Genomic DNA, 22,143 nt, shown 5'->3' on the forward strand with positions numbered 1-22,143 from the left:
TTTTTTCAGTTAAATATTTTCATTTTTCTAGATATTGATTCGGTTTTTTTTTTTGGAAACATGATTGGGAATTTCTTGTGCAATGTCCACTAACCTGGCCATTGACTAGGATGTGGCAAAGCAGGAGATGCAAAAGCAACCAACAGCTATAATGCTGGGGGCTATAGTACAAAAACAACAAAATTTGTATTTAAAGTTTATGTTGTCGATGACAGCAGCATGCAAGGTCTGCACTGAAAAGTCTGACACAAAGTTCACCCAGAAATCACCATTCACATTTGGTAGGGGAGGGGATGCAGATGTCATAGTCACATGCTTTTAATGCCAAAACATCTGCCACAGCCTCCCTATAAAGCAGTCCAACTGCTTAAGTTAAAGTCTTTCTCAGATCAAAAATACAACAAATTCTCATACAATGGTTCTTATATCTACCAAAAATGCACATAGAACGGTTCATATGAGATCTCACAAATTAGCACCCCATGACTGATGTTGTGTACTTAACTAGTTACGAAGGTTAGGTGTAGGCAAGTAAAGTTACTTTGATTAGGTTAAATAACTTAAACTAAGTTAAATAACACAAACTTCACTTGGTTTTGTATGGTTCTAAGCACCTGTCATGTGGGTCAAAGTCCTGTGTTTGTTTGACCCAAACAACACCCCAACCTTCCACCTTATACAGACTTTCAGTCTTGATGCAACTTCTTTCTTTACTCCCATCAGCACGCTGGTCATGTGATCACAGCCTTAATGATAACTTTAGTTATACATAAATTACTGGTTCATAATTACATGAGTTTTATATAAACTATGTTGCATTACTTTTTGTAGATTTTTGTACGCACAGTACATGAGAACAGCATGAAAAATGTGTTGCAAGACGGTGTTAACATAGCTACAAAAAATAATAATTGGAAAAGTACTTCACCAATACTTCATGTCTTTCCAAACATAAACACTTTAAATGTGTTTGATGACCTAATAAACACAAACAGGACTAAAAACATACATGACCTCTATGGCAGAGGAAAAAACTGTTCATTTCTGTTGGCAAGCAAACTGTCTTCCACAACCAGGTAGCCCACACACTATGAGTGACACCTGGGACATATCCCAGCATGCATCTGGCCCTTAGGGCCCCCGCGGTGAGCTGCCATTACCATATCAAAGGCCATTTGCTGTGTCTCGACCAGAGAGAAAAAGAAGAGCCAGCACTTCAACAGCCTCTCGATTCAATTTTTCACATGGAGCCATTTGAATATCTATGGACGGAGATGCAGATGGATGCATGAGTGTATGAACACAAACACACACACACGTACACACACATAAATGTATACACACTCAGGTGCACTCTCACGCTCACACATGCAGGTAATACTCTGTGTATGTATACAGGCTCGCACGCCTACCATTGTTCTGATCTTCTATGATTTATTTTCCTCTTTGTGATGAAAATTACAGGTAGAACAGGGCACTGTGGTGAACAGACAACCTTGATCCAGTGTGTGAGTCTGTGTGTGTCTGCTTCATGAATATTCTCTTTCAAATCCTGCACTGTTTTCAGGCACCTGGGCCGGCAGCACACAACAATAGTGTGTCATTACGAGGGATGCTATCACTCTGCTCTCCTCCAACCACAGAAACCAAAGATAGGAATATATTCTCGGTAAAATCATTGTGAAAGCTGTTCTTTGTTGTTGGGTGGGTGGAGCAGGACATAAGGTTTTACCTGACAAAATCTGAAATGAGGAGGAACTCTAAAACCCCAGATTATCTGTTGTGGATACGGATTATGTGGAGATTACATTCCTCCACCGTGCATTGGATAATGTGACAAAAGCACAAATTGGACAGGCGGTTTTTATCACTTTGTTGCATGAAAAGATTAGCTAACAGTAATGTTTAAACAAGTTAAACAGTATGAGTTAAGGCTGAGATTAAATGCAACTAGAGCAGCATTGGGATTGGGCAGTTGAAGCATCTGATGTAAGATACTGTAGTCATGGATAAAATATGGTCATATAGCACCATTTTCAAAACTATTTGTATCTTTCCAGTGCATAGACAGCACTGTTTTATGAAAAGCAGCAGTCAAATACTTAAAGGGTTTGATCATCAACCATCCTACTACAATGCAACAGATAGACACGAAAAGATCCCAAAATAATGCAACAAAATAGGCCCCATCAGTATGGTTAACCTTGATTCAGTTTAAGCACCTAAAACAACATGGTTAAGGTTAGTCAAGAATCTTACAAATGCTAACTCTTATTAGAAGACAGAGCATAATTTGTAGTATCCTGTGTCCTGATACCAGACTTAACAGTGTGTAAAAGAGTATTCCAAAAATTTAGCAATGTACTTTCAGTATTTTGGGGGACTTAAAAGGTTCAAAAAGTTGCAGTTTAAACTGAGAAATTGCGATTCTGGCTGTTGTATGACAATGTTAGATCCTCCCTGTACGGTAACCACTTACGTTTTCCAAATTCGGAGCCCTAAGTTTGTTACTCCTTTTGTAAAAATGGTTTAACCTCCAAGCAGCAAAAGCTGATGAGTTCACTCAGAGAAATCAGCTGCTGTAATTTTGAAAACTTGAATCAATCTGAAGCAACAAGCAAATCTGAGCCTGCGTAAATGTGAGTTTTCATGCCTGCCTGCCTGTATTCTTGTGTATTGAGTGTGTTAAGTGGTGATGGAAAGGGCCATCTACTATTGTTTTTTTCTTTTTGTTTCATTAGCTCCTACCCTCCTCCCTGCCTCCCTCTATTTGTGAAATCGCTCTCTCAGACGGACAGATTGGAAGCGCCTTGATTTGCGGTGAACAAAACGAGCTGGCTGGGGTGGAGGGGGATTAGTGCCACTCCAGGACAATTATAATCTGGTTGCTGCCACGGCAACCTTATCTCCTACCTCCTTCCCAACACACACACACGTTCTCTTAATTGGACGCAAGTCTCAGTGTGGAAACAACAGTGCCGAGTTCTCTGCGGTCCTCGATGAGGCCTTGTTCAATCGTGAAGCCGCGTGAGGTAACAGCGGTCAGACTGGAGGAAAATGGAGAGAGCCTGAACTCATTAAACGAGCAGCAGCGTGCCGTACGAACCTTTATATAACTACTTAAATGAGGATGTTTGAGATTTTAATGAAGGCTTGTAATCCATCAAAGCCACTGAACAGTCATTGTGTGAGCAATGAAATTTACAAAAAGCATGTTTATCTCCTGATCCAACAGTCTGGGCCAGAGATGAAATGTGAATCATTTTGTGTCATTGGAGTATAAACTCAGAACTCTGGTTCTCCTATTAAAAAGCCTATGGTATTTTCCCATTGGATTTTGGATCATTGCAGAAAATAAGCTCTGTGGTAAACAAACGTTAATGATACTTATACTTTTTGTTCAGCAAGATAATCTTCACAAATGAACACCGTTTTCAGGATTTTTGAAGCCTAAATATAACCGCCAGAAGTAAAAAGGTATTGCTGGACTAAAACAAACTACACTCGGGTCGTGTCCTCACCACAACGAGGCTGTAAAGCCATGTTTGGCGTGGTTCTGGGTGATAACAATGTGCAGTCTAATTTAGCCACTTGATAGCAAACAAATAAAAGCTTCAATGTTTGTGAGTGGGGTATTTACTGACTAAGTTTATGCAACAGAACAAAATGTTAAAGTCTCTTCAGCTTGTGCTAACTACAGACCTTATTTAAGGCTTCTAAACCAAAAACCCATTGACGCAGGAACAGCAGGTGCTGGAACACTAACAGACTTGAGGGTTTTAGGACTCATTACTGGTGTTCTCTGTTTATCAAACAGCTTAAGTTACTTTTCATAGTACAGTTTTTCATCCCCTTGCTCCCCTTGTTCAGTGAAAACCTTGTTTCTCAAAATGTGGTGATTTTAAATGTTTGTGATAGACTAAAGGAACTGTTCCTTTATGTGTTGAGAATATTCCACTACCTCTTAAGCTTAATGAAATATTTCAAAACCCCTCTTAGATTGTTTGAAACAGGTCTGTTTTTCTAAAGTCATAAAACGATATACATGGTTTTCAAAGGACATATGATAATCTTATAGACTATGATGTATTGCTGAAGATTAAACTACACAACAGTATATAAAGGAGTAATTAAAAAAATAAAAATAAAAATTAGCACCTTAAACATCTACAAAAGTTTAATTTACTATAGATGAGCATTTTCACAATGTGGTATCAGTACTTTTCCTGAAGTGAAAATCTGAATAATTCTTCCACCACTTTATATCAATAGTATTAATTGACTGTTAAAACCTTTTCAAAACTAAAACTCCAGTGATTCTTAAACCGAGAGTATCTCTTCGACAAGTTTGGACTAAAACTGTTTTCAGATATCCTGCTAACAAACTGACATGTACCGGCTCTCGTATTCATTCAAGTGTTGCCTTTATTTTGTAAATTGCCTGCACTAAGAGTTAGAAAAGTAGATATTTCCTCAAAACACATGGCATCAATATGCTTACTGAAGCTTCAGTGCATTTGCTGTCCTGAATTCCAAAGAACAAAAAAGCAGCCATGTGACCAGGTGAATTACTGCCTCAATTTCTCAGAAACCCCGATACATGAGGAATTTGGAAGTGTGGTCACGAATCATGAATTACCTGCGAAGAATGAACAGCAGGAGATGTGCTGATTCACTCGCAGACAATTGGACTGGACACGAAGGCTGCTGAGGGACAACGCTTTGGCTGCTGAAGGGACTGAACCTGGGAGACACTGGTTCCTTATTCTATCAACAGTACTGACATGATGGTTTATACTCAAAGGGAAAAAAACCTTGAAATGAATCTAAATTAAACACAACTAGAATGTAAAAGTGCTGCCATCAGGATGTCAGTGAGCCTTTTGAAGACTGCCGTTACTTTACTTTGAAGGATATTGAGGGCCTGTTAAGTTTTCTAGCATCTTTTCGGCTTACTGATAAGGAACGGTTAAGTTTTCCAACAGGTATTTACAATGTGATAACAGCATTCTGCAGGAGTAGCCTCCTAACCAATATCAGTAATGCTAATAACCACTATAACGTCTAATTAATAGAGTGCTAACATTTGAACCAAGTGGTTTATTGAGGGTGATGGGTTTTCACCAAAGTATTAGTACCAAGTACCAAGTATTTTCAATTAAGTGTCAGTTCCTCGACATTTTTGTGTCTGCCTGCAATTCTCAACAGGGATGGTTTCTCAGACATTTTAAGCTACTTTGTTTCTCTTTCGTTTTTCCATTTTACAATGAAGTGTCAAGAGGGTGAAAAGATTACAAGAGACAGAAATAAAATAAATGGACTGAGCCACTTATTGTGCAGTGATTTAAGTCACTGCTTGTAACTGTGCTTAGGTACATACTCCAACATATTCTTTCTGTGTAAATCCTGCTCACCCATTGCACTTCACATGCTGAATTGTCAGGTGCATAAACTTTTACAGCCCCACAATAATTTATCTGCTGTTTCACTGATCGACTGTTTTGTCTTTATTGGTTTTACTGCCATGCTAGTCTTCCCTCTTACTTGTGCCGTTGCAACTACCCACCAGGGATCAATACATTTTCATGATATCTTCATTTAAAACAGGCACATGCATATGTGCAGGCATCAATGAGAATTTCTCTGCCTGCCAAAAAAAGCCAACGCTCAGACCTGCAGGCCTGTTCAAAAAGCCCTCACAGAGTCGAGCTGGAAAACACGTCAGCGGGAAAACAAATCACCTCCCTTGCACTGTTGAGGAACTAACTTTTTTTTTGTAGTTTCAAGCCGTCAGCTGTGATGTAGTATGCTAATATTCTTATTTTACAGTGTATGATAAAACTATAATAAACACTGTATGGGGTGATGATGGATGTTTTGTTGCAGGTTGTGACTCTCTTGCTATTCCTCTGTCTGGCAGCCTGTGATGGAGGGGTTTTCTCTGCTTCTCCCCCTCTCTCTCTCCCTTACAACAGAGCTTCGATTGGCCATAATTGGCTGCTGTTTGCAGTTAGGTATTGATCACCTCTATAGACCTCCATTCCACCCCTCCGCCTCCACCTTCCCAACCTCTCTCTCCCCCTATTCTCCTGAACCCCCCACCCCACCCGCCCCCATTTTCCAACCGTTTCTCTCCCAGACCTCGCTGCTGCCACTTTGATAAGCATGGTGAATGGCGTGCCGTCATCGGTGCAGACTAACTCTTGAATCAATAGGCGAGTGCAGACGCTCAGCAGTCTATTTATCGCAGAGATGGTGGAGAATAGCAATGCTAAGAGATGAAAACCAAGAGGGAGAAAGGCTGAGAGAAGAGGCGAGAGGTGGGAGGGAGGGAGAAAGTGCCAAAAATCAGAAATGTTGTTGAGATTCTTTTTTCCTGAAATGCTGCTTACTTAAAGTATACATTTAAAAGAACGGAAAAGAGTCGAATGACATTTGGTTCCTCAGAATGTAAAAGAAAGTGTATTTTAGATTTTATTAACATTGTATCTTTCTAAACATAATTAAAATGACAATTGATAGAAATCAACAAAGATGCATAGGTTTTTTTGTTTGTTTTTGAAAGCTTGAATGGCACTATAATTTTTTTTTTTCTGTGCTAGGCTTCATATTTGGACATGGACACACATGAACATACTTTTTGTGTACTTTTGGTATGCTGCTACTTCAAATTGATTGGAATGGGTTCCGTTAATCCAATGAAGGAACATATGAAAGCTTAGAATGATATTCAAAAGAATACGGTGTTTGTCCTGTTTCAGCCATAGAATGTACGTTGCTGCCATGATGTCATCGATTTGTGGACTGCCGTTTTAAAGCCTCGCGTTCTCCATGTTGGCTGTCGCTGTTTTGATTTTGGCCATAATAAAATGTAAATGGTTGGGTGGCATAAAAACTGGGGCTGTCAGTATTAATGCCTTAATCGCGAGGCCATTAGGGCCTTTTTTTGCATTATTCACTGGTTAATCACTGTCTTTAAGGGGCTGTATCAGGCTGAGTTTTAAAGCTAGAGTGATGATACTGGTATGGAACTAGAAGATCTGAGGAATCCAGTGGTACCATGTCATGCTATCTTCTCAAGCAAGGGGCTTAATATTGCTCCAAAGTTAGACTAAATTTTGGCGATGGAAAAACAGCATAGCCATTTTGGAGGGGTCCCTTGACCTCTGACCTCTAGATATTGAAATGAAAATGGGTTCTGTGGGTACCCATGAGTGTCCTCTTTACAGACATGCCCACTTTATGCTAGACCCATGCTGTCTCTTTCTGTCATTTGATTCCTAACCAAAACAATTTGATAAGTGTTGCTTTACCTTGTCAATATGAACTTCAAAACTGTTTTGAAATGTAAAATAATAAAACTGAACATGATTAAAAAATGTGATTAATCATAATTTTAATAAACTGTTTGGCAGCTCTAATAAAAAATCATTCCCTGCACAGTTTTTATTAATGTTGAAATAAGCTATCGAGACCAAAACCTTTTTTTTGTATCAGGCTGTTAGCAGGCTGTTCATGTCTGTTGTGAAGTTAGTCATTTTAACATGTGGGTCTCTGGGTTGGGTCAGCCTCAAGTGGCCATTCGATGTATTGCAGTTTTTGGCAATGCATTGGCTTCACTTTTAAGCCTCGGATGTTGGCGCCAGGTTTCAACATGACAATGCCACTGTGCACAATGCCAAAAAGCTCCAAAAAGAAATAATTTTCTGAGTTTATTGTGGAAACATTTCACTGGTCTACATAGAGCTCTGACTTCAACTCTGCCCAACACTTTTATGATGAACTGGAACACAGGCTGAGAGCCAGACCTCATCACCCAACATCAGTGTTAGACCTCTCTGACTGAATGGAAGCAAATCCCTTCAGCCAGTTTCCCGAAGTGTAGAGGCTGCTATCCAGTAGCATTAGATTAATGCCCATGATAAGGGCTGTCCACATACTTTTGGCCCTTTTGTGTAGGGTGAATCTGTGTCAAGTTATAATTTGTACGTTTCATTTAAAAGTAGAGATGCACGATAACATCTGTATCGGCAGATATTGGCTTTAAAATGAAGAATAGGAATCAGCCAACATAATGATTTCTGCCTATATCACAAATAGATATATTTTTTATTATTAAAAAGGTGGACATGTACAAAAACATCAACCCTACATTTTTTATTTTAGTCTGCACAATGAATGAATATTACATACACTGAAAAGCACTATATTGCTACAGAGGAGACCTGATGATCACTAAAATTAGGTGGGGAAAAAAGGGGATATAATGATACCAGTAACGGCCAAATAAGTTGTTTTTATATCGGCATATCGGATATTGGCAAAAAATCGTGCATCCCTATTTAAACGTGAAAAGAAAAGTGTACTCACATCAGTGACCCCGGCCTCCAGGATCTTGACCTTGGCCTCTTTCTCCAAAGCCTCTTTCTGCTGAACTACAGGAAGAGAGGGAACAAAAAATAAAGGAGCTGATAAATGTCAAACAGATTTATTTACGATACAGATTATAATTTTTCCAGCCTGAGTGTGTTGAAACAAACAGCCTCACAAAAAAAGGTTTCTCAAACTAAATATGCCAAACAATAATTTGCACAAACCAAAACTTTCCACCACAACAGATATATTACAGAACTCTCACTCTTCATACAGTTTAAACAGGATAAACTTTTAAAAATTGATTAATCCCTGGTGCCCACAGTAGTGTAGTATGCATCCATGTGTGTACGGACGCTGCTATTAATCAAAGGTACAAACTCCACTGAAGCAGCTTTTAAACCGCGCTCGACTGATTCACAGAAAATCTATAACCTCCGTCTTCATCCTAAACTTTAAACACACATAATACAATATATACTGCAGAGCCAGAATCACACGAGTGTAAAACACAACCTTTAAACAGAGAAACTCACAATGACTAAACACATCCCGAGTATACAATGTTCTACCATCACGGGGTTAAAGGGACAGTTGGCAGGTGTAGTTTGCTCAAAAGAAAATAGTTCCTTCATGAAACTGCTCATAACAAGGTCTGTAGATTATTTTGAGTAACACGGCTATGATTTCTGGAAAGTGACATTGCTGTTGAGTTTTTAAATGTATTTTTTTGTGCTTTGAGCACCACAAGCCGAGTGCCATCTAGTCCCATTATATTCAAGAGAAGGCAGACACTTTTACAGCTAATATATCCAACACTGCAACTCACACCAAAACATTCTGGATTGATATAAAGCACGACAAGCGAGAGAAAAAGATGTATTTTTTAATTTTGGGTGATCTGTCCCTTTAAAAAGACAAATATATCTAAAAATGCACAGGTTTTGTTAAACTGGGTACGACTGGGTACATACTGTATTTTTAAATCATTTCCTATTTCATGAAAAAAAATCAGATAGTTACCTGCTAACATTTTTTTTTTTAGGTTGAACTGTCCCTTTAAGAGGCATAGCTCAGCCGTTTTTACTTTTTTTTTTTTTTTAAATATTCACATTATCATTAGATTCTTCAATACATTACTGTCTTCATTCCACATTAAAGCAGCTTAGCACTTCAGAGGCCCCAAGAGGCAGCAGGAGAGTCTTAATCTTGTTGATTTATAACTTAACGTGTAGAGAAGATTTTTCATCAGTGACCACACCGCCATAAAGATGTTTCATCTGATGTATTTACAGATGCCTTTACTTTTAGTTATTTTAAATCAATCACAGTCTCAGTTTTTTTCTCCAGTTTGTGATGTGCTGAGAGGGCAGAAGGTCAAAATCATATCGTACAGTTGGTGAGTGGTCATATTGGCTGAGTTGGATTTATACACTTTCATGAAGCTTTGGTGAAAATCCTCTTTTCTCTCTTCACATATTTCTAAATTCACCTCACTACAACTATCCTTTAAACTGATGTCAGAGTTTAGCTTTGACTGAAATTTGGATTTTAGTGGAAGGTGGTGATGTCATTGAGGTTATCACGAGTGCTTCCCAGACACCAACGTTTGCTGAATTAGGCCAACAACACCTCCACAGGCTCGGCAATAAATTCTGCCGCTCCAGAACCAAATGAGCTATTACTGTAGCATATCTTCACTTTATGAAATATGAATTCTTAGCCTGACCTGCCGCCAGGCAAATATTACAACAAATTTCCACGCAAATAGAATTAAACCCTGCACAAAGCTCTCTTTTTTTCATCGCCTTACAGGGGGAACAAATGGAGAGCTACAATTGAAATTCACGGCAGAGCACATATTAAAGCCAGAACAAAATGTTATGAGGAAAAAAAAAAAGAAAGGATACATAATTACATTCACTTTACTTTGCATCTGAATACACCGGTGTGGAGACAGAGAGCGAGTCTCCTTTGTTGACACACCAGGCAGATGAAGGATATGCAAATAGCGGGCCTTGACTCAACCGTAGTCCTCTAAATTCAGCTTTTATAATCAGTCTTTCAATCTGTCGGAGCATGATTCTCTAGTGTTGCCATGAGTTGTGTAACCACAGACCTTGACCTTAAACTCCATTGTCTAAATGAGTCGCTCTTTACAGTAAAAACCACATCATTGACCTATGGACCAATAAATACTCTGTTAGCACTTATATCACTCTCATACCTAAAAATAACACTTCAAGTACAGACAGTAAAGTGTTCCACGTTTTGGTAACTGATTGGTGCCTTTAAGTGCATCACATGATGGAAGGTATTCATAAAGTATGAAATATACTCATCTAGGTTACATCTACTGTAATAAAACCACTGCGAACTGTTTCTAATGCAGAAGCGGTAGACTGTTTGGCGTCCAGGCACCAGACAGAGACGTATGAACACCTTGTCGGCGGTAGCCAAGTGGGCCGACATGTCTTAATAACACTGTCAGCAGGTAGCGAGTGCAGGCTGAGCTCCCTTCAGTGAGAAATAGAAGCTGAAGTGGCTGAATTGGTTTGTCAGTGTCGCCTCTTCTTGTGCTCACTGAGGAGCATCTAAATGGACTTCTGGTTCAGTGTTACACATGTCTGATGGAGACGTCGGTTGCTCCTTGTTTGGGTTCTGTCGTCTCAGGTGTTTTCCATCACTTGTCAGTTGTTGTGACATCGCTAAATGGGTAGTGGTCAGAGGTGCAGTATGCGTGGATGGTTCAGGCCACAGAGAGCAGTGCAGCTGTTGGATGTGATAACCTGTTGATTTACTTTTGGTAGCTGCATTAATTCATTGTCTGTTACTTGCGAGAACACCACTTCTTGCAGTTTTTAAACCCTTTGAAACCTGAGAAAATTGGCCTGGTGTCTTTCAAAAACATGGGGAGAAGTCAAGAAGCAACTTAAGTCATGGCCCAAAAAAAGAGCAAAAATTTGTGAAAAAGTTACAAGAAGATAAGCAAAAAATGTCCTAAAAGTGCTGACAAAATGCATAAGTATTTATTTTACTACATTACATTTTTAAAATAATAGATAGCTTTTTTGGATATTTTCCCTATTTTTGAATTGTTTTCTAATAATTCTCCCCTCTTTATAAAACATTTTTTAATATATTGTTTTTTGTCACCTTTTACTTATTTCTTACAATTTGTAGGAAATTTCTTTCCAAGTTGGTCAGTTGCTTTCCCCCCAGCTTTTGAAAAGAAATCAAACCAATCTGCTCAGGTTTACAAGGGTTAAATAGCTTGTGAATGGTGTCTAAACGCAGCACAAGAAACCCAAAGTTGATCCAGGTTTCAAAGGGTTAAAGACTGTAGCCACATGACTCTGGGTCCAGACCTTTGAATTAGCCCACTCCACTGAGTTGATTCATTAGTCTGGCAACATGACAAGAAACAAACAGTGGTTTCGGTTAAAAAGCAATCAATCCAAAGAGCGCCTTGACTGCTGTCAAACAGCGGTATGCCAAAACCGAGGAGTTGTAATGCCGCATTCTATTTAGCTCAGAAGTCAGACGATTGAACTGGGAATGACATCATATCCATGTTGATCACTTTTCAGTAAAAACAGTTGGAAAAACAAGGTGCTGTTAGGAATACCACTTCAAGCCAGGTTAGCATTGTTCTTCCAATTTTCTGATTTGGAAATTCAACTTGTCTCTTAATATCGTATAGGTAGTTTGTTTTAACCCAACTCTACTCTTAAAACCCAAGCAAAACCAGTATGTTGGCATGGCTACGCATCAGTGTGGGCCTTAAATGGCGTTAGACTCTGACAGACACATTGGTCAGTTTCCCCTCCCACATGGAAATTGGTTTAAGTTGTTGCAATTTCAGACTCAAGATGGAAACAGACTGTAATGAGTTGACAGTTCTGTCTGATATAAAGTAAACATGACTGTTCCTCGCTGCACTTTCTCCTGGTTACTTGAGGTTAACGCCACCTTCTCGTTTTGCTTACTTCTATTTGATTTAGTATTAAATAAAGCTAATTATGCCTCTTGAAATGAAAAAAAAAACACAAGAATAAGACTCTTTATTGGCACACAGAGAAGATATATTTCACCTCATTGAACATGAATCAAAGCTGGCGTAGAAGTAACCCAGCGATTTAGATGGACACTTGCTGGTGATTTTACTTTGCCCTTAAGGCTTGGTTACATTAGAGAAAAAGTTTGTGCGACATGTTCTGGAATAATGAAAAGTACTGACTGAACAGTGTCACTCGAGGATGGAGTTCAAAGTCGGCCGTCAGTGAGAGGTTGGAGATGAGACATTGTTTAAATGTGAAGGTAACAGCGCATATTTTCAGACAGTCTCTTCTGGAAGACACTCATAGTGTTGCATTCGGTTGTTCAGATGACAGAAATATTTGTGCCAAGAATGAAGAAAAGAGTTAGAGAGAGAAGTTCAAACCCTGGCTCTTTTCTCACCTCCACACAGCTGGCCAATCATGGCGTGAAGTGGGTGTGAATGTTGGATCGTCGGCTTTTGAAAGTTACCAAAATGGTCGGACACAGACCCTCTTAATGCAATATCAGAGAGCTGTGGGAGGGAGGGGGTTTCAGAGGCTTTTCGATGATCCGACCAGTACTCCTGAGTGAGTATACTGGCCCCTTTAGCATGGTCTCTAGCAGTCAGTGGCTACAGGGAGCCTTTTAGACTGAGATTTTCCAACATGGTGGTAAATACTGTCACAATAAATAATTCAAAGCAGTATAACAGAAAAATCTGGAACTAGCCATTTCAGTATTGTATGTGCCTCATGAGGCAAAAGACAAAACTCTGTAAATCTGGCAAATTGATCTGACTTAAAATAATCTTGGAAACTCATTGCCTTGAAAAGTAAAGTTAATATAACAAATAATCTTAATTCATGTTTACTTTATATCTAAGTGTTAAGTTTACAACAAATTTAGCTGTAACTACCTAAGTTTGTAAAGTTGCTGCAGCTTAAAAATGTGTGATTACCTTGCTCTTTCCAAGTGTTAGCAACTTCAGTAAACAAAGTTAGTCTGACTTAACATGATCGTCACAAAGATGATTTTGATGAAATTAAGAGATCTGTGAGTTCTGTTTTCCTAATATGTTTAAGAAATTTACAAATATAATGGACGATTTTGCAACAGGCAGAATACAGACAGTAAACTTTGTTTACTGAAGTTGCTAAAACTTTGAAAGATTGGTTTAATTAAACTTGTCATTTTTAAGTTGTAACTACTTCACAAAATTAAGTAAAAATAACTTAAATTTAAGTAAACTTAACAATTGGATATAAAGGGAAAAGAAATTAAAAGTAATAGTTATTTTTACTCTCTTAAAGGTGGCTTTGATTTTCTTTAAAATCTAAAATCAACTTGGCAGATTTGACTGTGAATTGAGGAGGACAATTTTAAGGTAATGTTGTGGTGCTTGCCAGAAGTGCAGACCTGTTTTTTTTTTTTGTTTTTGTTTTTTTTTTTGCCATAAATCACTTCCTTATCTTCAAAGTTTAATTATGGAAAAGATAAGGAGGATGTGGCAATGAGTGGTTTGTTTAGAAGTTAGTTTTTCACACTCTGGAGCCAGAAGCTCTGGCCTCTAGAATAAAATAATGAATGCAGCTTTAACTTTCTTTTATTTCACAGATAAAATCTGTTTTATTTGTTTCAATCTGATGCTGTCAATTCTTTTGTTGGTGCCATTTCTTTCAAACTGCGGCTATTGTCATTTACTTTGAATAAAAGTTGCAGTGGTGCCAATGGATCGATTTTCTCGAAAACGTTTTAAAGGATTAATTAAGTTGAAATGAAACACAGGCAGAGATGGTAAACAGCAGGCATCTTTGGGACCAGACTCAGTGAAACAAGTAAAGACTCTGTTGCCTAAAGTGCCTTTGGTAATTGGTGAGGCAAAACCTATTTGAGTTGCATCTGCAGGAAAGCCTAATTGACAGCTTCACACACACGCGCAGAAACACCTACATACACACACACACACACATTTAATTCCTGATACAGAATCAGAGTAAAAAGCCTGATTTACCCAAACACAAACAAACATGAAAGCGCTCGACTTGATTTACGTTGGGAGGGAATCAGACAACTCTGCGGCAACACGGGCACCCGTCTGGTTCCCCGGAGTGACTTGCCATGCGGCCAGCAAGCGTGACTACATCACAGGCGGAGAGCTCCCTCTAATTAGCCAACAAGTCTTTGGACCCCCCCAACACCGCGGCACTGCGGTCCTACTCCCAAATGTAGCCAAGAGCTACCCGGACCATCTATTCCTCTCCTCTCCTGCAGACTACAAATGAGTCCAAGTCGGATGAGAGCACTGCTCGTGAGCAGGCGAGCCGAGGTGCCTCATTTGTACCCCAGCGAGCTTTCGCTCCAAAACCCAAATTGGAGCCATTTTTAAGAAGCGGCTGGGTGTCATGATCAGACCGACTGGTGACTTTTCTTTAGCCTGGCTGACAGTGCGGTCTGAAAATAAGCCGTAATGTGACAAAATGGGAATGAAGCAGCGACGGACTACAGACTGAGAGCGAGTTGAAGGGAAATGATCTATACTCAAATTATTCTCTTTTTTCCCCCCATTTCAAGAATATTCCATCTTCCATTGTAGCTCTCAGATACATTTGGACTACGGGGGAAAAATTGGGCCTGAAGGAAGAAACGAGGACCAAATCTCATTTCTACAAAGGGGGCCCCTTTATTTTCCCTCCAAAACACACAGAGGCGCTTCATTTGTCACCCGGGCCGCCCCTGTCCTGAATTTTGCTTTATGTTAACTCAATGTATCTGAGGCGCCTGGAGGGAAACACAGCAAGTGCCAGGGATTCAGAAATGCTTCATTTTTCACTGTTGACAAAAGGGAAAGGCTGGGGCTGGCTCCACGAGTCCTGGACCAACAGAATAGATGCTTTCGCGGCACTGAGGGGTCGTTATTTCAACCACTAACCACACCCACCCACCCAACCTCCATACCTCTCACTCACCCTCGCGGGTACATTTCAGGAGTCGTATAATGAGAAGAAAACAACAGCCATCCTTCAAAACCAAAGGCAGGCAGAACGGCGCAGCACCATCACTGCAGTGACACAGTACAGGGATGTAATCACATTAGTTGATCACGAGAGCCACGATCCCTGGGCAAATTGAAATATATCACTGGCTGTTTTTTTCTGTGCCCCTGCAAGATCTGGTCTGATGCTCTCGACCATCACTGAATGTCTTCCAAATAATAAAAAAAGCCAACAGAAAAAAAACTGTTGCAGCTAATAAAAAAAGGCAGCAGGAAAAATGTTGCATGTAATACAAAAAAAGCTATAAGGAGAACAGATCATAAAGCCAGGAGAAGTTTAGAAGTTTAGCCATTTGTTTAAACCAGTAAACTTATTCCAGATAAAAAAAAAGTCATCAGAGGGAGTTTTGTGCCTACATGAGATTTGCGTATTTGATATATATATATATATATATATATATATATATATATATATATATACAGGGAAAGATGTTTTTTTCTTTTTAAGATAAAAAAAGAAAAAGGAATTTGTATCAGTATCAGTAAAAGAAATGTAATATATATTCAGAAAATATAAGTATTAAATATGAGACCAGACAGTTACTTGTAAAGGAGCAGGTGGAAACTAAATTGTCCGACAAAGCTGTATATTTTCTACAGGTTCACTTTAGACAAAATGATGTCAACACCTCTTTTAAAGGAACATATGTAGTCACACCTGCAGCTGCAAACTTCTGTTGTCTTGGGTGCAGATTTGTATTTTCAGCTATAAAAGAGGCGATAAACACTTTAAAAAATATATATATGCAATATATGTGTGCACATTATTCATATCAAACGGCAAACAGACATTTTATTGAAAACTTGCAGAGCTCTGAAGAAACATGTGCACCCAAACTACAGGGACCAAAGCCAAACAAGAAAATATAAATGAGTAACAAGATGATCAGTCTAGAAAATTATGATAACACATGAGAAAAAACTGCATTAACACAAAAAAATATAAATTCAGGAATATCTACACTCTTTCTAAACAGCTGCATTATTTTAAGCAGCATAACCAAAAAAAGAGCAGACTTTTCCCTCCTAAAGCACAGACATTTCAAACATTTTGTAAATGACCTCTTCATCTCATAATCAACGCCACGAGTCATGAGTATTTCTGTCAAAACAGATTTGCCCGCCAGTTTTTCAAAAGCGTCTTAATTAGATATGGTTTCGCTCTCACTTGCATTAATTTGATTTCCGATATCAACTTTTCAGCCTTCAATCTGTTCCTCGTTGATCCTGACTCCTCCACCCCGGGTGTTATTGCCTGCAGTAATCTAGGATGCAGTATGAACCGGCAGCAGTGGCTTGGGTTGTATTCATCTGTGTGTACGTGTGTGTGTGTGTGTGTGTGTGTGTCTGTGTGTGTGTTTGAGTGGGGGCTCCATGAAGACAATGCCATGTGTAATTAAATTCAAAAGCAGGGGGCCGAAATGGCATCCAGGGCCACCTGGGGGATGAGAGACCATTAAGAGAGGAGAGAAAGAGAGAGATGTGAAGAGAGTGAAAAGAGGAAGAGAGAGGGTGACAGACAGATGGGGGAGACAAAATGAGATGTGGGAGAAAAAGCTAAAGAGAGATAACAAAGGGGTGAGGGAGGAGGGGGAGAGGGTGAGGAAGAAAGAAAAAAGAGGGAGGAGAGAAAGAATTAAGATGTCGGAAGAGTAGAAATGGAAAATAGAAGAAGAGAGGAAGTAGGAAACATAAAGTATGACAAAAAAACTCAAAGTAAAGAAGTAAAGGGACCCTTAACAGAAATAAATAACAATGTAGTAAAAGGAGGGTCTGTTTTTTTTAATCAGAAAAAAGTTCAGAAAAATGCGATCAATACCTCAAGGCTGCGCTCCTGAGATAAATGTGAATATTTGCTTTATCAGACCAGTAAAAGTTTAGGTTTTGTTCTGTCTGATAAGACTCAAATGTAGACAAATGATTGCTCTCAACACTGATCACATATTTCATGAAAAGGAAACTGTGACAAAACTATGACCTCAACTTGCATTCACCATAGCCCGAATGTGCATAATAACAGCACATTATAATGCACCGCAGAGCTGACGGATCCCTGTACAGAATCACTGCATACAATAAGTTGAAATAAATGCAAACATACTGTACCGCCTAGTTACGTCTGTTAGGTCATATCTGTTCAGTCTTGCTCAATTTTAGGTACCTGAAGCATTGAACTGCAAAACTGCAAAAGAAATGTACCTGCATTTGTACAGTTTGTTTCCTTAAAAAAGAAAAACCTCAGGAAACAGTGAAAGTTTGTACTTATTTTCTTTGATTCCACTTTTCTTTAGGTCCTTAATAATGCAGCTTTTTTTTGACAGCTGTCATCAGGCTGCAAGTCCACCAGTCACATGAGACCCAAAGTTCCGAAACCATAAATGTTGAATGTGTCATTCTCTGAGGATGTTAGGGCTAACTTGTCAGCCAGAGTTTCCTACACATTTATCTATTTGTGGCAGCCCCCCATGATCAAAACATCTGACGCAAAATATAAATTCTATATTTTTGGAGCTGGATCATTCATTAGGAGTGCCACTGGAATATACAGATATATACCATGCGGTTATGCATTGCGCCACACTCTCGGAGCACAGCGCACACTCTGGGCACAGACGGAGCAGTAGAACGTCGGGTGCATTTGAAGTAAAACTTGAATGTTAATTTGTCTCTGCAGCAGCTCCTCTCATCTTTCACTCTTATCTGATCTGATCAGCTCTGACCTGATTGACAGATGAATTATCCACCCTGCAACTCAAACTCTACTGAAGGAGGAAAAAGAACTCATGAAGAGCTCCGCCCGCACTGCATTCACAGACTGGCAAAATTATCTGAGTTTAAAGAGGGGACCCAGAATGATAGAAAAGGGACATTCGTCCCAATGCAGTCATGTTTGTGTCCACCTGATAAACGTATGTCCGATAATCATTCTCCTTTTGACTTTAGTCTTTAGCCTCTAACTGTGACTGTCTGCTGTTTGGTGCTGAGCAAATAGAGGAAACGTTGATAAAATCAGTGAGACTGCATCATACAGTAAATGTGAGCTAAAAGAGGCTCAGCAGAGCTGCTGAGTTCAGTGTAGATTCTCTGTAGGTTCTTAATATGACTGATACCTTTTGATCCATTACTAATAAAGAACTTTGACTGGTGGAGCATTAAATTAACTTTATCCAATTCAAAATTCAAAAGCAAGATTTCTAGATAATAACTCAATAATATTTTCCTCCAAGATTTGCCTTCAAACATTATGAATAAAGCTCTTTCAACAGGGGATTTTTTTGTCTGATTAATTTGCAATATAATTTTTTAAACTGTTTGTTATGCCATGATAACTTTCACACAGCAAATATGTGGAAAAAAAGTGAAGTTATTTTATTCAATTTTTTTATTTAATGTTTTTTTTTTTAGATGTTTTGATGTCAATTATGCGCAAGAAGGTATTTTGCATTTTTTACTTCTTTTTATTTGGTCACACCTCCTGTATGCAAAGGCCTTGTCCCAAAAATGTAATAACTGCCAAGAATGTATTACTTTTTTCCCCTATTTTTAATTTAATAAAAGTCAATGTCTTAACTTACCAATACTGTCATGAAATGTATGATAACATAATAAGTTTTTTTTACCAATTAGGACAAAAATACAGTAGCCAGGATTGGGCAGATTTTGACCACCTATTTGAAAGATGCAATAGTTAGGGCAATTTTTTTGGAAGCCTGGTACTTGATAAGAAATTAAAGTTAGTGAAATAGGAATATTATTATGTTTTCTGCCTAATTATAACATTTGTTATGATTTTTTAAAATCCAGCCGATAATTACAAAACATATTACATTATGGGTAAACATTTATTAGATTGTTGACTTCTATTACATTAAAAACTGAAGGAAAAAAACCCTGTTATTGACAGTTATTACATTATTGGTAGTTATTACAATGCTGGCTGCTGCAGGCCTTTACAGTGAAAATATTACAGGATATTTTCTTCACAAAATGAGATCAGATTTTTCCTCCTACAGTTGCATCTCGCTATAAAGTTATCATCAGGGTTATCAAGTCCACACCTCCCATATTTAAGGTTGAACTATCCGGATAATATTACACAACGGCAGTGATGTTTTTTGCCTTGTTGTGTTGAACACTGCTCACCGCTTTAATTGATGACATTTAGCTCTTCGCTTCTGCTCCGTTAGATTCATTCACATTTTAAAAAGGCAGGTATTAAACACCTCTACTAGTTTACATAAACAATTCATTAAGCTGATATGACACTGGGGACCCCGGCAGGAAAACATATCCCCACCACCCACAACAATTAATGACCTTGCATCAACTGATGCCTCGCTGCACTGAGACAGGAAGCCCTGTTCCAGTAACAAGCATTCATTAGCAGATCACCGCTCACACTATGAAGTATAGCCCCACATAAATCAGAAAAACGAAAAACTCATCATGTGTTTTTACCCGGAGATTTTCCAACTAAAGCACTTGGGAAGTGTGTAAAGGAGGTTTTCTTTGTGAGAGGGAACTGTCATAAAAAACTAATATTCCCCAAGTGGAGGTGACCTTTGAGAAATTGAGTCTTGAGTCATAAAACCCAATACTCCACAAATGGAACTGACCTCTACTATGTGGGGGGGAAAAATGAAATAAAACTCTGTTCTGGCTTCAAAAATGTGATGACAAACTAGGTTTGTGCAAATTTTGCCTCCAGTCTGAGCTTTTTCTTTTTACCCTGCCACTCCAACTCTCCGTTTATTCACTTCACCTTACTTTCTCTTCACTCCTTTCCTTCTTCATATCTTAATTTGTCTCCACTATTCCTTCCTTGTCACCACTATAGTCTCTTCAGGTCTCCTCTCTTTCTGTCAACCAACTGAATCAATATGTGGTATGATTAGCCATTTTCAACACGTTCTCATCATGTTGCGGCGTTGTCAGTGGACTTCCACGTATTATGAGTTAGGTATCCTTCTGCATCTGCCGCTACCTTAATGTCAACATATGCACATGGTGGGATGACATGACATGTGGCGATATTTAGGAAACGACAGCACTTGGCAACCAACGCCAGAATGTCAACAAACACACATGCTGGCACAGATGGTAAGGTTTAGGCAGCACAGTCACGGATGGTTAGGTTGAGGGCAAGGAGGCACATGGGTAGGGGTGGAAAAAACATCACATTAGGACAGGCCGCAGACCCCAGACTTACACATCAAAGGTTTGTTGGACCTGTTCACCGCCCTTGCCTGTCCTATAGGTGCCCTTGCGCTCCTTATATTCCGTCGTTACCGACTATATTTCATCCTGACGCCGTCCTGCGGTGTTTCATGCACATGTGACAGGTCCTGTCCGGCTGTGTTTTCAAATGGCGCCGCCCGTGCGTGTATCATGTGGACGTGACAGGTGCCTCTGGTCGTCTGCTAGCCTATATTAACACCACGTCTTGCTCTATCCAGCTATGTTATCAACTGCGGTGTTTCATGCAAGAGCTGTCTTTTTGCATTTCACACTCATGCCAAAATCACTGACAAAGCTGCGCTATTTTTCGAGTTCAGAGTGAGAATATATGGGTATTTTCATGCACACAACTGTTGGAATAAGGATGACAAGGACAAGTTTGGTCAAATATTGGTAGGGACATCTCTGTCCTCCAAAAATACGCAAAAGGACATAGTGACAATTTGTAGATCCACATCCTTTACTGTTAACATTTGTTGTTTTTCACCATAACTAATATCTCTCCGTTAAGTAGGCTAATCCACTGATTTAGCATCACACTCCATGAACTCAATATCAGCAAAGCAGAACCACAGATATCTCCTGTTTTTATACAACACAATCTCCTTCCTTGTCAAAGTTTGGTGCTTATGTTATCCACAATGTATAGACTGGCAATAACTTGATGAGAGATTGTAGTAGTTTGGAGGAATTGGTCTGTCGCAGAGTTGCAAAAATTGTCAGAAAAACTGGCATTTAAAGTTTGATTATTTGAATTTGTAATCGTTAAATTATTCTTAAATCAGTTAGTTCCTGATTTTGAAAAAAAAGGCCAGGTTCTTGTAAAACTGATTGGGGTTTGGACAATATTTGACATTTTAGAACTCAGACTTGTTTTCTTGAACCTTTGAAACCTGAGCAAATTGGCTTTGTTTCTTTAAAAACCAAGAGAAGTAGGCCATGAGCAACAAAAGAAGGAATGACCCAAAAAAATAGCAAGAAACTAGAAACAAAAATTACCTACAAATTATTTTTTTGTTTAAAAAAAGGGGGGAAACATTTGTTTTAAAAGAGGGCAAACAAGTCTGGGAAAAAGTTCTTTAAAAAATAATAACATAATTTAATATATGTAATTATGATAATACATTTTTCCCTAGCTTTTTTTCTTTATCCCTTGACATTTTCCCCTAGATTTTTTCCCCTAGCTTTTAAAAACTAATAATTTTCTAAATCTACCAATTTCTTGCATTTGTGGAACATTTCCTACCAAGTTGCTTATTACCTTTGGTTCCATGTTTTTGAAAGAAATCGCACCAATTTGCTCAGGGTTCAAAGGTTTGAATACTTGTGAAAGGCATCTGAAAGAAGCAAAAGAAAAGTGGAGAAAAAAAAGGTTTGTAGAAAAAAATCACTGATTTATCAAAGTAAAGACTCAGTGGAAGTATTGTTTTGGAAATTGT

General features: G+C 38.8%; 1 protein-coding gene across 3 annotated transcripts in view; it reads right to left on the reverse strand.

The window, feature by feature from the left end:
* Nucleotides 1-22,143, reverse strand: part of LOC121951622 (receptor-type tyrosine-protein phosphatase N2-like) — a 256,425-nt gene that overhangs the window by 110,010 nt on the left and 124,272 nt on the right. For all 3 annotated transcript variants that reach the window (XM_042498013.1, XM_042498012.1, XM_042498014.1), the window contains exon 12: nucleotides 8,371-8,435. In XM_042498013.1, coding sequence (XP_042353947.1) covers nucleotides 8,371-8,435 — 65 coding nt within the window. The remainder of the gene's footprint in view (nucleotides 1-8,370; nucleotides 8,436-22,143) is intronic.

The sequence above is a fragment of the Plectropomus leopardus genome, chromosome 12 (assembly GCF_008729295.1).
Source record: "Plectropomus leopardus isolate mb chromosome 12, YSFRI_Pleo_2.0, whole genome shotgun sequence".
In the NCBI taxonomy this organism is placed as follows: domain Eukaryota; kingdom Metazoa; phylum Chordata; class Actinopteri; order Perciformes; family Serranidae; genus Plectropomus; species Plectropomus leopardus.